A 15,540-nucleotide genomic window follows, 5' to 3' on the forward strand; every position below is an offset into this window, starting at 1 on the left:
CCAGCTCACCAATGTTGCCCCGTGTAATACATCCTGGCAACCAGCTCAGTAACACTGCTCCCGTATACGCATCCTAGCAACCAGCTCACCAATGCTGCCCCATGTAGCTCAGTAACACTGCTTCCATGTACGCATCCTAGTGACCAGCTCAGTAACACTACTCCCGTGTATGCATCCTAGCAACCAGCTCAGTAACATTGCTCCCATGTATGCATCCTAGCAACCAGCTCACCAACGCTGCCCCGTGTAATACATAATTGTCTTAAGGACACAGGTGGCCACCACAATCAGACATACAGGCCTCACAGACAACAAATCCCTGTTAGTTCTCTATATTGGATCCAAGTTCAATCATGTTGATAAAAAGCAAAGTAATAGTAGAACTCTATGGTAGGTTCAGAGAGAGGCTATTCGCACAAATGCATTAGAAAGGCCAAAAAGAGAGCAATTCAGGCAGATAGAAAGGATCTCCTGGATAAAACTAAAAGCAAGAAAGTACTTACGCAACAACAAGCGCCAGGTAGGATAATAACTAAATACGGAGCTCAGTGGGATCAGGTAAAGAGTATCCTTGGTCAACACTGGCATTTAATTGTCAGGGGCACCACTGCTGGGGCAGATTGTAGGTGACCGACCACCGCTAACTGCGAGGAGATCCCCCAATCTTAAAGATAATCTCGTCCACTCTGAAGATCAGAGATCAATTAAATCTAATTGGTTGGCCGACCTGCCACCTTTGAGAGGCATGTACCCCTGTGGCAGATGTATGGTCTGTAAATTTGTGGATAGGACTGATGTGTTCGCCAGCTCTGGCGGTAAAAAGAATTTTTAAAAATTAATAACTTTATAAATTGTTCCACTATGCGGGTTGTCTACATGCTAACGTGCCCATGTGGCAAAGCCTATGTGGGCAAGACAAAAAGACCACTCAAAGTCAGAGCTGGCAAAACACATTCAAAGTATCCTTAAAAAGGACGATGAGCATCCTCTTGCTCTTCATTTAATTAAATTCCACAACGGTGAACCTAAGGGCCTTCTTTTTAATAGGAATCTCCAAACTTAATTTACCATCACGAAGAGGAGATTTTGACAGAATTCTCTACCAGAAAGATAAAATGTGGATTTACAACTTAAATAGAATGCAGCCCTTGGGGCTCAAAACTGAATGTAATTTGTCAGTATTTCTTGAACCTGAAGACTTCCTGTATTCTCCTACCCTCTGATTTCTTTGCTTTTTATATCTCCTCTCCCTTTTCTCTTCCACCCCCCCCCCCTCCATTTTTCTTTCTCCATAACGGGGTATTTCCATACCGACTGTAGTGAAGCAAGAAGCTAATTGACGTATATCTGTTGAGGCAGGACCACTGTGAACAATTTATATATTCCAGATCTCTTGGTGGAATGATCTGCCTTGCTCAAATTAACCTCAAGACAGTGGTTCTCCGTTTGGTTGCATGCAATTGCCATGGTGGCCAACCTATAGTGGTAATTGTGGCCAACATTGTCTGCTTCCTGCACTGTATATCAAGGTGTGCGACATACCCTCCAGCATTGAGAAATATATAAGCTGGAGGTACTTAAAAATGATACCCTAGTACCTTGCTAGTTCCGCTTTACCCCCCAGCTGAGACATTGGGTGTTTATTGTTCCTATGTTTGGTTCTATTTATTTGTGTCTTTTTTACATTTATTATTATTTTCATGGTGTGCGTATGTCCAGGTTTGGTTTTGCCTGAATGTTTCTTCCTCTTAGTTTTCTTGTTTTGGTATTGTTTTGTTTATTGTTTTTTTTGGTTATGTTTTGATTAATTAATTTTCTAGTGATCGATTGTGGCACACTTGCACTCCAGGGATGCCCTTCCTTTGTATTTTTTGTCCTTCTGTGTGGATGGCTGAGTAAATTGGAAGTGGACGCCTGCGCAAACCGCTGGTGATTCCAATTGCTGGATTTCACAGATGATACTTAAAGGACGTGGGACAGACGTCTGCGCATGCTCTGATGAAACTCGTGTCACGAGTGAAACGCGTCAGAACAACGCCATCACGCCCTGTGATGTGAGGGAACGGTCTGTCCATCCACCAGACATCGCTGGAGATCCCACAAGAACCGCGAGACTTGGGAAAACAACCCAGCTGGAAAATAGTAACGATACATGGTGTCCTTCACTTCATGGACACGCCAATTATAGAATGAAGGTTACCCTCTATATTCTGTGACTTGGACTTAGTCCCAAGATGGCCGTAATATCTGCACCTGGTTCAGGACTTGGACAAGGCAGACTCAGGACGACGGGTGAAGCGGTGAGATGTATTTGATCCAGAGATAGAGCGATAGAGAGAGAATATTATAATATAGTGTGTCTCTCTCTATATACCAGCTGGGAATAGGTTAGGTGTTCACCAGTGGGTAAATCACAAAAAAAGTGTACCATCACCATGTGGAATACATGCTTACCAGATTGTAAGCCAAATAAGCAGGTGGCCATTACCCCAGCCGGGGCTAGTAGTTTTGCAAGATGAAATGTAGACGTTACGAGCCTCTCAGATGCCAGAACAAACAAGGCAGATGTCTCCTTTAAGAAGGCAAAACCTCAGCTGGACCCAAACACTTGAATGATGGACGAAATGACAACTCTCAGCGTGGAACCGAGCGATCCGTCAGGCCGTGGGTGTCAATAGGTAATGGCCCAAGAGAGGATACAACACACCATAGAGTAATACCATCAACACTGATTTAATATATATAAAAAATACACTTACAAACAAACAATGATAAAATTCTAGCATGCGAATATGAGCCAGCCGGCTGCAATACAAAAAGCTCCCGTCCTCAATGAGACAGCGTGGTGACGTCAGCACGTACCTCCACAGACGCGTTTCGTCATAGCTAACATTATCAATTGATAATTGTCATTATTATCATTGCCCCAGCATGGTATACTATACAAATCTATTCACTCACTCATACAGTAACCATGGAGATGACAGTTACTGTCAGCAGGCCATGTGATTGTCGTCTGCTGAGAGAACACCAGTAACTGAAACTCATCACATGTCCTTCGGATCGCCACACCAAGCTGTCCACATAATTTAAAGAAACCCCGTCACCGGACTATTCATTTCACATCCTATAAGATTATATGTACATTAAATGTATTATTGTATTTTGTGCTAAGATTTGATCCCAAGTAAAGATGCACTGATAGATCATCCTCCAAAAATAGGGCTGTTTGCGTGGGGGATGGAAAGTATTCAGACCCCCTTACATTTTTCACTCTTTGTTATATTGCAGCCATTTGCTAAAATCATTTGAGTTCATTTTTTTTCCCTCATTCCTCACAGAATTGTTGACATTTTTGCAGATTTATTAAAAAAGAAAAACTGAAATATCACATGGTCCTAAGTATTCAGACCCTTTGCTGTGACACTCATATTTAACTCAGGTGCTGTCCATTTCTTCTGATCATCCTTGAGATGGTTCTACACCTTCATTTGAGTCCAGCTGTGTTTGATTATACTGATTGGACTTGATTAGGAAAGCCACACACCTGTCTATATAAAACCTTACAGCTCACAGTGCATGTCAGAGCAAATGGGAATCATGAGTTCAAAGGAACTGTCTGAAGAGCTCAGAGACAGAATTGTGGCAAGGCACAGATCTGGCCAAGGTTACTAAAACATTTCTGCTGCACTTAAGGTTCCTAAGAGCACAGTGGCCTCCATAATCCTTAAATGGAAGACGTTTGGGACGACCAGAACCCTTCCTAGAGCTGGGCATCCGGCCAAACTGAGCTATCGGGGGAGAAGAGCCTTGGTGAGAGAGGTAAAGAATAACCCAAAGATCACTGTGGCTGAGCTCCAGAGATGCAGTCAGGAGATGGGAGAAAGTTGTAGAAAGTCAACCATCACTGCAGCCCTCCACCAGTTGGGGCTTTATGGCAGTGTGGCCCGACGGAAGTCTCTCCTCAGTGCAAGATACATGAAAGCCCGCATGGAGTTTGCTAAAAAACACCTGAAGGACTCCAAGATGGTGAGAAATAAGATTCTCTGGTCTGATGAGACCAAGATAGAACTTTTTGGCCTTAATTCTAAGCGGTATGTGTGGAGAAAACCAGGCACTGCTCATCACCTGTCCAATACAGTCCCAACAGTGAAGCATGGTGGTGGCAGCATCATGCGGTGGGGGTGTTTTTCAGATGCAGGGACAGGACGACTGGTTGCAATAAAGGGAAAGACGAATGCGGCCAAGTACAGGGATATCCTGGACGAAAACCTCCAGAATGCTCAGGACCTCAGACTGGGCCGAAGGTTTACCTTCCAACAAGACAATGACCCTAAGCACACAGCTAAAATAATGAAGGAGTGGCTTCACAACAACTCTGTGACTGTTCTTGAATGGCTCAGCCAGAGCCCTGACTTAAATCCAATTGAGCATCTCTGGAGAGACCTAAAAATGGCTGTCCACCAACGTTTACCATCCAACCTGACAGAACTGGAGAGGATCTGCAAGGAGGAATGGCAGAGGATCCCCAAATCCAGGTGTGAAAAACTTGTTGCATCTTTCCCAAAAAGACTCGTGGCTGTATTAGATCAAAAGGAGCTTCTACTAAATACTGAGCAAAGGGTCTGAATACTTAGGACCATGTAATATTTCAGTTTTTCTTTTTTAATAAATCTGCAAAAATATCAACAATTCTGTGTTTTTCTGTCAATATGGGGTGCTGTGTGTACATTAATGAGGAAAAAAATGAACTTAAATGATTTTAGCAAATGGCTGCAATATAACAAAGAGTGAAAAATGTAAGGGGGTCTGAATACTTTCCGTCCCCACTGTATGTATGTATGTATGTATGTATAAAAAAATTTTTTTTTTTTTTTTTATTTATTTCATTTTTTTTTTAATGTTTATTTTTTTTATATTTATCTTTTTACAACACTGTCCATTTCGGTTTTCAGCCAAGTGCATCCTGAATTTTCCGTTTTTTGGTTCGGAATTCATGAACAAAGTATGGCAGTGCTGCCGCCGACACAATCCTTTTTTCACCCTGGACGATCAACTGAGTTTAATTGAGCCCAATCAAAAATCAAGTATATATTGATTGTAAGGGAATTTTGGGCTATTTGATTGTTTGCGGATTCCATCGTTTTGATCGAATCGCACATTGGGAAAGAAAAAAAAAAAAAATAAAATCATAATAATAATAGTAAAGAGACATGATTTTTCTTTGTTTTTAGTTATTTTTTTTTTTTTTTTTTTTAGTGGCCGGGTCTCTACCGATGTGATCACATGGACATGCACAGACAGTATTTGGGAAGTGTGACGACAGCTGACCCCAGTCTATACAATCGCTCACACTGGCCACACATTGGCAATTTTCATGGAATTTTAGAATTGCAACTGAACGGGTCAAAGCATCTTGCCAATCATTCCATTGGCTGACCCTACACTGCAATCTGATTGTACAATCTCCTTCAGATCTATGCACTACAAAGGCATGCCCGACTGGATACTATTTGAATGAATTATTTGGGTTTGTCACGTGACGTTATACAATCAGATTGCACGGTGTACGGTTCCTTAGAAGGGGTTGTACAATCAGATCGTACGGTTCCTTAGAGGGGATTGTACAATCAGAATGCATGGTTCCTTCGAGGGGATTGTACAATCAGTTTGTATGGTTCCTTAGAAGGGATTGTACAATCAGAATGCACAGTGTATGGTTCCTTAGAAGGGATTGTACAATGTATGGCAGCCCATGCACTATACACCGATATAAAGCCGGTTGAAGGTGTCTGGGAATCGCCATTGGAATGCACCTGTTCCCAACATAACCGAGACTACCAGACCACCCCCTCCCCCCCCACAGCACCTTGAAGCTCTTGTCGCAGAAGCCATCGTGGACCCGGGACAATCCGTTCACCGATCTGCCTCGCACCGATCCATTCACAGCCCCGGACATGCTGAGCGGACGATCCGATCCAGGAACTGGGCGTGAGAGCTGTCCGAGCCGGAGAGGCGTGGCTTGAAGCCTCCCAGCGTGGCGAAGCCCGCCCACTGAACGCTTTACTTGGTAGGCGACCCCGCCCACCAACATAAGCTGGGCGAGGCGGCCCCGCCCACCTGTCATGGTCTGTGCAGCACACAGGTGATAGTGATTGTACAGAACTCTATGGAGATCACCTTCTACCTACAGAGAGGACTATGTGTGCATGGAGGGGGATCTACCTACAGAGAGGACATGGAGGGGGATCTACCTACAGAGAGGTCTATGTGTGCATGGAGGGGATCTACCTACAGAGAGGTCTATGTGTGCATGGAGGGGATCTACCTACAGAGAGGTCTATGTGTGCATGGAGGGGATCTACCTACAGAGAGGACTATGTGTGCATGGAGGGGATCTACCTACAGAGAGGACTCTTTGTGCATGGAGGGGATCTACCTACAGAGAGGACTATGTGTGCATGGAGGGGATCTACCTACAGAGAGGACTATGTGTGCATGGAGGGGATCTACCTACAGAGAGGACTCTTTGTGCATGGAGGGGATCTACCTACAGAGAGGACTATGTGTGCATGGAGGGGATCTACCTACAGAGAGGACTATGTATGCATGGAGGGGATCTACCTAAAGAGAGGACTCTTTGTGCATGGAGGGGATCTACCTACAGAGAGGACTATGTGTGCATGGAGGGGATCTACCTACAGAGAGGACTATGTATGCATGGAGGGGATCTACCTACAGAGAGGACTCTTTGTGCATGGAGGGGATCTACCTACAGAGAGGACTATGTGTGCATGGAGGGGATCTACCTACAGAGAGGACTATGTGTGCATGGAGGGGATCTACCTACAGAGAGGACTCTTTGTGCATGGAGGGGATCTACCTACAGAGAGGACTATGTGTGCATGGAGGGGATCTACCTACAGAGAGGACTATGTATGCATGGAGGGGATCTACCTAAAGAGAGGACTCTTTGTGCATGGAGGGGATCTACCTACAGAGAGGACTATGTGTGCATGGAGGGGATCTACCTACAGAGAGGACTATGTATGCATGGAGGGGATCTACCTACAGAGAGGACATGGAGGGGATCTACCTACAGAGAGGTCTATGTGTGCATGGAGGGGATCTACCTACAGAGAGGTCTATGTGTGCATGGAGGGGATCTACCTACAGAGAGGTCTATGTGTGCATGGAGGGGATCTGCCTACAGAGAGGACATGGAGGGGATCTGCCTACAGAGAGGACATGGAGGGGATCTACCTACAGAGAGGACATGGAGGGGATCTACCTACAGAGAGGACTATGTGTGCATGGAGGGGATCTGCCTACAGAGAGGACATGGAGGGGATCTACCTACAGAGAGGACTATGTATGCATGGAGGGGATCTGCCTACAGAGAGGACATGGAGGGGATCTGCCTACAGAGAGGACACGGAGGGGATCTACCTACAGAGAGGACATGGAGGGGATCTACCTACAGAGAGGTCTATGTGTGCATGGAGGGGATCTGCCTACAGAGAGGACATGGAGGGGATCTACCTACAGAGAGGACTCTTTGTGCATGGAGGGGATCTACCTACAGAGAAGACATGGACGGGGATCTACCTACAGAAAGGACTATGTGTGCATGGAGGGGATCTACCTACAGAGAGGACACTTTGTGCATGGAGGGGATCTACCTACAGAGAAGACATGGACGGGGATCTACCTACAGAAAGGACTATGTGTGCATGGAGGGGATCTGCCTACAGAGAGGACTCTTTGTGCATGGAGGGGATCTACCTACAGAGAGGTCTATGTGTGCATGGAGGGGATCTACCCACAGAGAGGACTATGTGTGCATGGAGGGGATCTGCCTACAGAGAGGACTATGTATGCATGGAGGGGATCTACCTACAGAGAGGTCTATGTGTGCATGGAGGGGATCTACCCACAGAGAGGACTATGTGTGCATGGAGGGGATCTACCCACAGAGAGGACTATGTGTGCATGGAGGGGATCTACCCACAGAGAGGACTATGTGTGCATGGGGGGATCCATCCAAAAATACTTAATGCGCTATTCCACCATGCATTCCGCGGCGCACTATGCGTTCCACACACTTCTCCACTTCACTACCAACAGAGCCCATTAGATTGTTTGACAACAGTGGCAGCGGACATCCTACTACACCCAGCTACATCTTGAATTTCAGAGTAATTTTAACAATAAAGGGAGCATATATAAATAAATATAGTATACAGTATTGACGTCTGTGATGCTGTTTGAATATTACATTTTTAAAGCCTAAAGGTTTAGCGCGGGGTGTACCAACATGACCTCCACCACCTTCCTACTGCTGGCGTCCAGCTTCCTTCAAAATGTAACATCAAACCAGCATCACAGATGTCAATATACTATATTTATTTATATACGCTCACTTTATTGCTAAAATTACTCTGCAATTCAAGATGTAGCTGGGTGTAGTAAGATGTCCGCATGGGTGTTCTATCAGATTACCGCTACCCGTCAGATCATGAAGTGTTTGGAACGCATAGCGCTCTGGAACGCATGTTGGAACGCATAGCGCATGCGCGGTAAGTATTTTTTGGTCAACAAGGTCACTTCCGTTACACAATCTGATGGGTAGCGGTAATCTTATAGAACACCGGTCGTAGGAGGGAAAGGGTTTAGTATACGTGCGGCTGCAAAATGGAAAATGCCTCCGGCACCTATGATTGGCTGTCAGCTTTGACAGCCTCTCAGCGGGATAACTCAGGCTATAGATCTTTAAAATAATTCACCAAGAAAATTCTATTAGAAAGGCTTTAAAGTAAGTGTAAAGTCAGAAGGTTTTTTTTATCTTAATGCATTCTATTCACTAAGATAAAAAAACCTTCTGTGTGCAGCAGCCGCCCACAAAAGACTTGGCTGCATGGGACTCTCCCTCCTGATTGGCCGAGACAGCAGCGGAGCACCATTGGCTCCTGCTGCTGTCAATCAAAGTCATTGGGCCAATGAGGAGAGAGAGGGGGTGGGGCTGAGTCCATTCAGACACGGAGCCTCGGCTCGGGTGCCCCCATAGCAAGCTGCTTGCGGTGGGGGCAGGAGGGAGGTAAGGGACCCCAGAAGAAGAGGATCGGGGCTGCTCTGTGCAAAACCATTACACAGAGCAGGTAAGTATAACATGTTTGTTATTTTTAATCACAAAAAAAACAAGACTTTAGTATCACTTTAATCTGATCGCTTGCACCCTTTTTGCCCCACCCCACCCCCCTTTCATGTTTCCGGGGTCTGCTCTCCCATCTGTGGCCAGGTGGAGGGGACGGGGACCAGCGGCCATTCTCTGATAAACATGTGCGATTTATTTAGTTATGAGTAAAAATTCAGACAAAATATGCATTATTCGGAGATTCAGATGGATCCGAATCTCTGAATTATAGTGGTAACGAATTTCAACTAATCCAAAATAAATTCTAACAAAAGCAACAAATGAATTTGTCTTCATTTTTTTCATTCGGATGACATGATGCAATAGTTTTTGAAAGTGTTTGAAGAATCCAAAATAACATAACAACATAACAAACAATCCAAATTGATTTGGATCCATTTGCTGTGTTTGGATGAGAGCGGCGCGGTAGTTTTTGACTCTTGCATAATCAATTATTTTTGCATTGACCTTTTTCATTATTATAAAACATGCACTACATAAATTGGAAATATATTGCAATAAATACAGTAAGGTATAAGAGCCCTTTTACACTGGCGCGTTGTGGGCGGTAGCGGTAAAGTGCTGCTAGTTTTAGCAGCGCTTAAACCGCGGTTTTAGCGCCGCTTTTCAGCTGCTAGCAGGGTTTTTTAATCCCCGCTAGCAGCTGAGGAAAGGGTTTTTAAAGCCTATGTTGCGGTGCTGCCGGGGCGCTTTGCAAGCGCTTCGATAGCGCTGCCCATTCATTTCAATGGGCAGGGGCGATAGAGGAGCGCTGCATACACCGCTCCCACACCGCCCCAAAGATGCTGCTTGCAGGATTTTTTTTCCCGTCCTGCAAGCGCACCGCCCCAGTGTGAAAGCACTCAAGATTTCACACTGGGGTGGCTTGAGAGGCGCTTTACAGGTGCTATTTCTGGAGCAAAAACACCTGAAAAGCGCCCCAGTGTGAAAGGGGTTTAAACGTGAAATAGGATGATGATTCCTACGTGTTGTGTTTGGGTTGGATGGAGATGAATCCATTAGAATCTCAGAATCATAACATAATAAATGAATCCGAAATTCATTGAGTTCCATACGTTACTTGCGGATGCATGCTACTCCAGTCTATATCGTCCAATCAGCTCATTCCATTTCTCTCTTGTGGGTTGGACTAGCAGGGATGACTCAGAGTGCATAAGTAATCGCTCAAAATAACAAATGAACACGTTAAAAGGAATATAGCCAATCTTCCGAAATAACTCCTGAAAATAAGAATCGATTCGGAACAACGAATATACAAAACAAATCTGAATATATAAAATTAATTCTGAAAACAAATAATTCTAACATAATGAATATGACGAAACAAAATGATTTACTTAAAGCGGAGTTCCACCCAAAAGTGGATCTTCTGCTAACATGCTTCCTCCCCCCTCCGGCGCCACCTTTCAAGGGGGCACGGGGAACCTGTTTTTGACAGGTCCCCTTTTCCCCACTTCCGGGAGACGGTCCGCGGCCCGATCTCCCGGAAGTTTGCCTCCCCTCCTCCTTCCCCTGCCGTCAGGCCAATTAGAATGCACTTCGCGCATGCGCAGTAGGCTTCACTGCTGGATTCCCTTACCAGGAATGGTGGCGGCAGCACCCGGGAGTCAATCCGAAGATCGGCTGGGGTGCCGACATCACCGGCTCCCTGGACAGGTAAGTGCCCTATTATTAAAAGTCAGCAGCTACAGTATTTGTAGCTGCTGACTTTTATTTTTTTTTTCGCCCCGGCTGGACCTCCTCTTTAATGAATTAGGCTCCATTCACACTTGTACAACGCCAAAGTTGCACCGACTTTGGAGTGCAACTTTGGTGCAACTTTGACATAACTTTGGATGGGTGCAACTTGGATACGACTTTGGCTTTGACCAGTGTGATAATGGACAATTGTTGCACACAAGTTGCATAGTATAACATTCATGCAACTTCTGAGGGTTAACATTGAAGTTAATGGACCTCCAGTTGCATGAAAGTTGGACCAAAGTTGTGCATGAGCTACTTTGAAGTTGCTACAACTTTAAGTCGCACATATATGAATGCTTATCATTGGAAAACACGGGGAATGACTTGTCATGTAACTTTGCATGATAAGTCGCACAAGTGTGAATGGAGCCTAATCCAAAACAAAATAAATGAATATGTACAATCTGGAGGAAAAAAAGGGAAAGAGGAGACATGATTGAAACTCTAAATACATGAGAGAGTGAATAAGGTTCAGGAGGGCAGTTTTGTGAAACCAAAATCAAGAACACAGGGACATGACCTCAAACTAACTGGAGCAAAGTTCAAAACGAATTCTAGAAAGTATTATTTTACTGAAAGGGTAGCTTGGAATACATTTCTTACAGAGGTAGTGAGACGGTCAACAGTAAATGGTTTTAAACACGCTTGGGATAAACATAGATCTCTACTCAGACAAAAAAGTTAACAAATAAAATGAATAACAAATTTAAAAAATAATAAACAAACTAAAAATAAAAGAATGAACATAAAACATTTAAAAAAATAAACAAACAAACAAACAAAAGTAAACAAATAAATATATAAATGGGCAGATTTGATGGACTACTCAATCTTAGTTCCAGTGAAGGGAACTCTTAAGGCGTCAGCATACCAAGACATTTTGGACAATTTCATGCTCCCAACTTTGTGGGAACAGTTTGGGGATGGCCCCTTCCTGTTCTAACATGACTGCTCAACAGTGCACAAAGCAAGGTCCATAAAGACATAGATGAGCCAGTTTGGGGTGGAGGAACTTGACTGGCCTGCACAGAGTCCTGACCTCATCCCGATAGAACACCTTTGTGATGAATTAGAGCAGAGACTGCAAGCCAGGCCTTCTTGTCCACATCAGTGCCTGACCTCACAAATGCTCTTCTGGAAGAATGATCAAACATTCTCATAGACACACTCCTAAACCTTGTGGACAGCCTTCCCAGAAGAGTTGAAGCTGTTATATCTGCAAAGGGTGGGCCAACTCAATATTGAACCCTACGGACTAAGACTGGGATGCCATTAAAGTAAGGCCCCTTCCTGTTGCAACATGACTGCGCACCAGTGCGCAAAGAAAGGTCCATAAAGACATGGATAAGTGAGTTTGGGGTGGAGGAACTTGACTGGCCTGCACAGAGTCCTGACGTCAACCCGTGCAAAGGCACGTGTCCTAGTACTTTTGGCAATATAGTGTACATTACATCACCTCCAGGTCCGCCTGTCACTTTGCCTGGCTGCTGTGGCTGGGTAAGAAGCCAAGGAGCGTGACCTGTGCTTTATTAGCTTCAATGGAGGGCAGGTGAGACATCAGGGGGCGTGATGTCTCATTATCAAGAACCCGCCACAACAATATTAAATCACATAGGGGACTTTTGGGGAGAATGGAAAGTATTCCCTGAATAATAGCGAGCGTGCCAAGTGAGCAACCTCCTGCGTTCACAATGCAGAAGGGAAGCCGCTTGGCACAGGACCCGGATGCTAGTGGCAATCACTGCAGTAGCGGCATCTACGAGAGTGATTTTTGGCTTCTAGGGAGATCTCACAGGTATGGTCAGGGCTGGGACAAGGGGTGGGCAGGCGGAGAAGCTGTCCTGGGTGCAATGGTTTACTGTATGAATAAGGGCGCCTTCCTTCTATTACAAGGCTGACAGGAGTAGTAACAGTGGCAGCACTACTCCTGTCAGCCCAATGAGGGGAGCAGTGAACAGAGGAGGAGAGAGCCGGGAGGCAGCGCGGGCTGTGTTCTCTCTTCCCTCCCTCCTTCCTGCCAGTGCAGTGTATGCAGAATTCGGCACTGGTGTACACAGACATACAGGAGTGACTGCTGGGTGTAGGATTCCCTAAGCTTGCACATCATAAATATGGGAGGGGGGGGGTGCAGTTTGGCATCTTTGCCTTGGGTGCTGAATGACCTTGTCCCGGCACTGGGTATGGTATATACATATTTACAATCGTCCATTACTATGTAAAGCACAATACAAACAACTGGGACATCTGTGACCAGCTTTACTCTTACCGTAAATCCAATGCCCACGGTAGCAGTGAAGGACCCCGGGAGAAATTTGCCTTGGTCAAACTGTACAAGCAGTGATGTCTTCCCAACAGAACTGTCTCCCACCAGGATAGTCTACAGAAAAGCATAGAAGTTGATGGTCATTAAAAACACAATGATTAGACTGGTTGTAAACCCCTACATATGCCATGTGATGTGACTATCCTCACGTGATACACAGAGATGAAACAAACCCTCCTACATAAGTTGTACCTGTTTAACTGCCGTTTTCTCTTCTCTCTACATCCATTCAAAGTCCAGAATTTATAACGCTTGTCTGAGGATTGGGGGGGGGGGCACACCCCTTCTCCACACATAACACAGGAACAGAGCTGAGGCTTTCAATCACAGGCTATAGTTCCCTCCCCTGTCACCTTTTTACATCTTGGTATCAGAAAAAACTTGTCAGAAGTGACTCATCCAGATAGCAGAGGAATGAGACGCACATAAATAACACTCAGTGCTCTGGGTTGAGACAAGTACACACTACAGAGGAATATGCTTTGTTCATATTTCATGTCTAAGGTTTACAACCATTTCAAAGTATTACTAAAGGCAAAACTTTAGTAGGACTGGTAGATCCTGCTGACACGGCCCTACTGACCCACTGTACACTGCCTTGCTGACCCACTGTACACTGCCCTGCTGACTCACTGTACACTGCCCTACTGACCCAACGTACACTGCCCTGCTGACCCACTGTACACTGCCCTACTGACCCACTGTACACTGCCCTGCTGGCCCACTGTACACTGCCCTACTGACCCACTGTACACTGCCCTGCTGACATACTGTACACTGCCCTACTGACCCACTGTACACTGCTCTACTGGCCCACTGTACATTGCCCTACTGACCCACTGTACACTGCCCTGCTGACATACTCTACACTGCCCTACTGACCCACTGTACACTGCTCTACTGACCCACTGTACTCTGCTCTGCTGACCCACTGTACACTGCCCTGCTGACCCACTGTACACTGCCCTGCTGACCCACTGTACACTGCCCTACTGACCCACTGTACACTGCCCTGTTGTCCCACTGTACACTGCCATGCTGGCCCACTGTACAATGCCCTGCTGACTCACTGTACACTGCCATGTTGACCCACTGTACACTGCTCTGCTGACCCACTGTACACTGCTCTGCTGACCCACTGTACACTGCCCTGCTGACCCATTGTACACTGCCCAGCTGGCCCATTGTACACTGCCCTACTGACCCACTGTACACTGCCCTGCTGACCCACTGTACACTGCCCTACTGACCCACTGTACAGAGGAATATGTTTTGTTCATATTTCATGTCTGAGGTTTACAACCATTTCAAAGTATTACTAAAGGCAAAACTTTAGTAGGACTGGTAGATCCTGCTGACACGGCCCTACTGACCCACTGTACACTGCCCTGCTGGCCCTCTGTACACTGCCCTGCTGACCCACTGTACACTGCCCTGCTGACTCACTGTACACTGCCCTACTGACCCAACGTACACTGCCCTGCTGACCCACTGTACACTGCCCTACTGACCCACTGTACACTGCCCTGCTGGCCCACTGTACACTGCCCTACTGACCCACTGTACACTGCCCTGCTGACATACTGTACACTGCCCTACTGACCCACTGTACACTGCTCTACTGACCCACTGTACTCTGCTCTGCTGACCCACTGTACACTGCCCTGCTGACCCACTGTACACTGCCCTGCTGACCCACTGTACACTGCTCTACTGACCCACTGTACACTGCCCTACTGATCCACTGTATACTGCTCTGCTGACCTATTGTACACTGCCCTACTGACCCACTGTACACTGCCCTGTTGTCCCACTGTACACTGCCATGCTGGCCCACTGTACAATGCCCTGCTGACTCACTGTACACTGCCCTGTTGACCCACTGTACACTGCTCTGCTGACCCACTGTACACTGCTCTGCTGACCCACTGTACACTGCCCTGCTGACCCACTGTACACTGCCCTGCTGGCCCATTGTACACTGCCCTACTGACCCACTGTACACTGCCCTGCTGACCCACTGTACACTGCTCTACTGACCCACTGTACACTGCCCTACTGATCCACTGTATACTGCTCTGCTGACCCATTGTACACTGCCCTACTGACCCACTGTACACTGCCCTACTGACCCACTGTACACTGCTCTGCTGACCCACTGTACACTGCCATGCTGGCCCACTGTACAATGCCCTGCTGACTCACTGTACACTGCCCTGCTGACCCACTGTACACTGCTCTGCTGACCCACTGTACACTG

At 46.1% G+C, this 15,540-nt stretch overlaps 1 protein-coding gene across 3 annotated transcripts in view; it reads right to left on the reverse strand.

Moving 5' to 3' along the window:
* RAB37 (RAB37, member RAS oncogene family) overlaps positions 1–15,540 on the reverse strand; it is an 89,110-nt gene that overhangs the window by 61,137 nt on the left and 12,433 nt on the right. For 2 of the 3 annotated variants that reach the window (XM_073606654.1, XM_073606652.1), the window contains exon 2: positions 13,224–13,334. In XM_073606654.1, coding sequence (XP_073462755.1) covers positions 13,224–13,334 — 111 coding nt within the window. Of the gene's footprint in view, positions 1–5,869; positions 6,029–13,223; positions 13,335–15,540 lie in introns of those variants that run through there. The other variant, XM_073606650.1, reaches the window with a different exon arrangement.

This window comes from Aquarana catesbeiana, linkage group LG12 (genome assembly GCF_042186555.1).
Source record: "Aquarana catesbeiana isolate 2022-GZ linkage group LG12, ASM4218655v1, whole genome shotgun sequence".
NCBI classification, from domain to species: domain Eukaryota; kingdom Metazoa; phylum Chordata; class Amphibia; order Anura; family Ranidae; genus Aquarana; species Aquarana catesbeiana.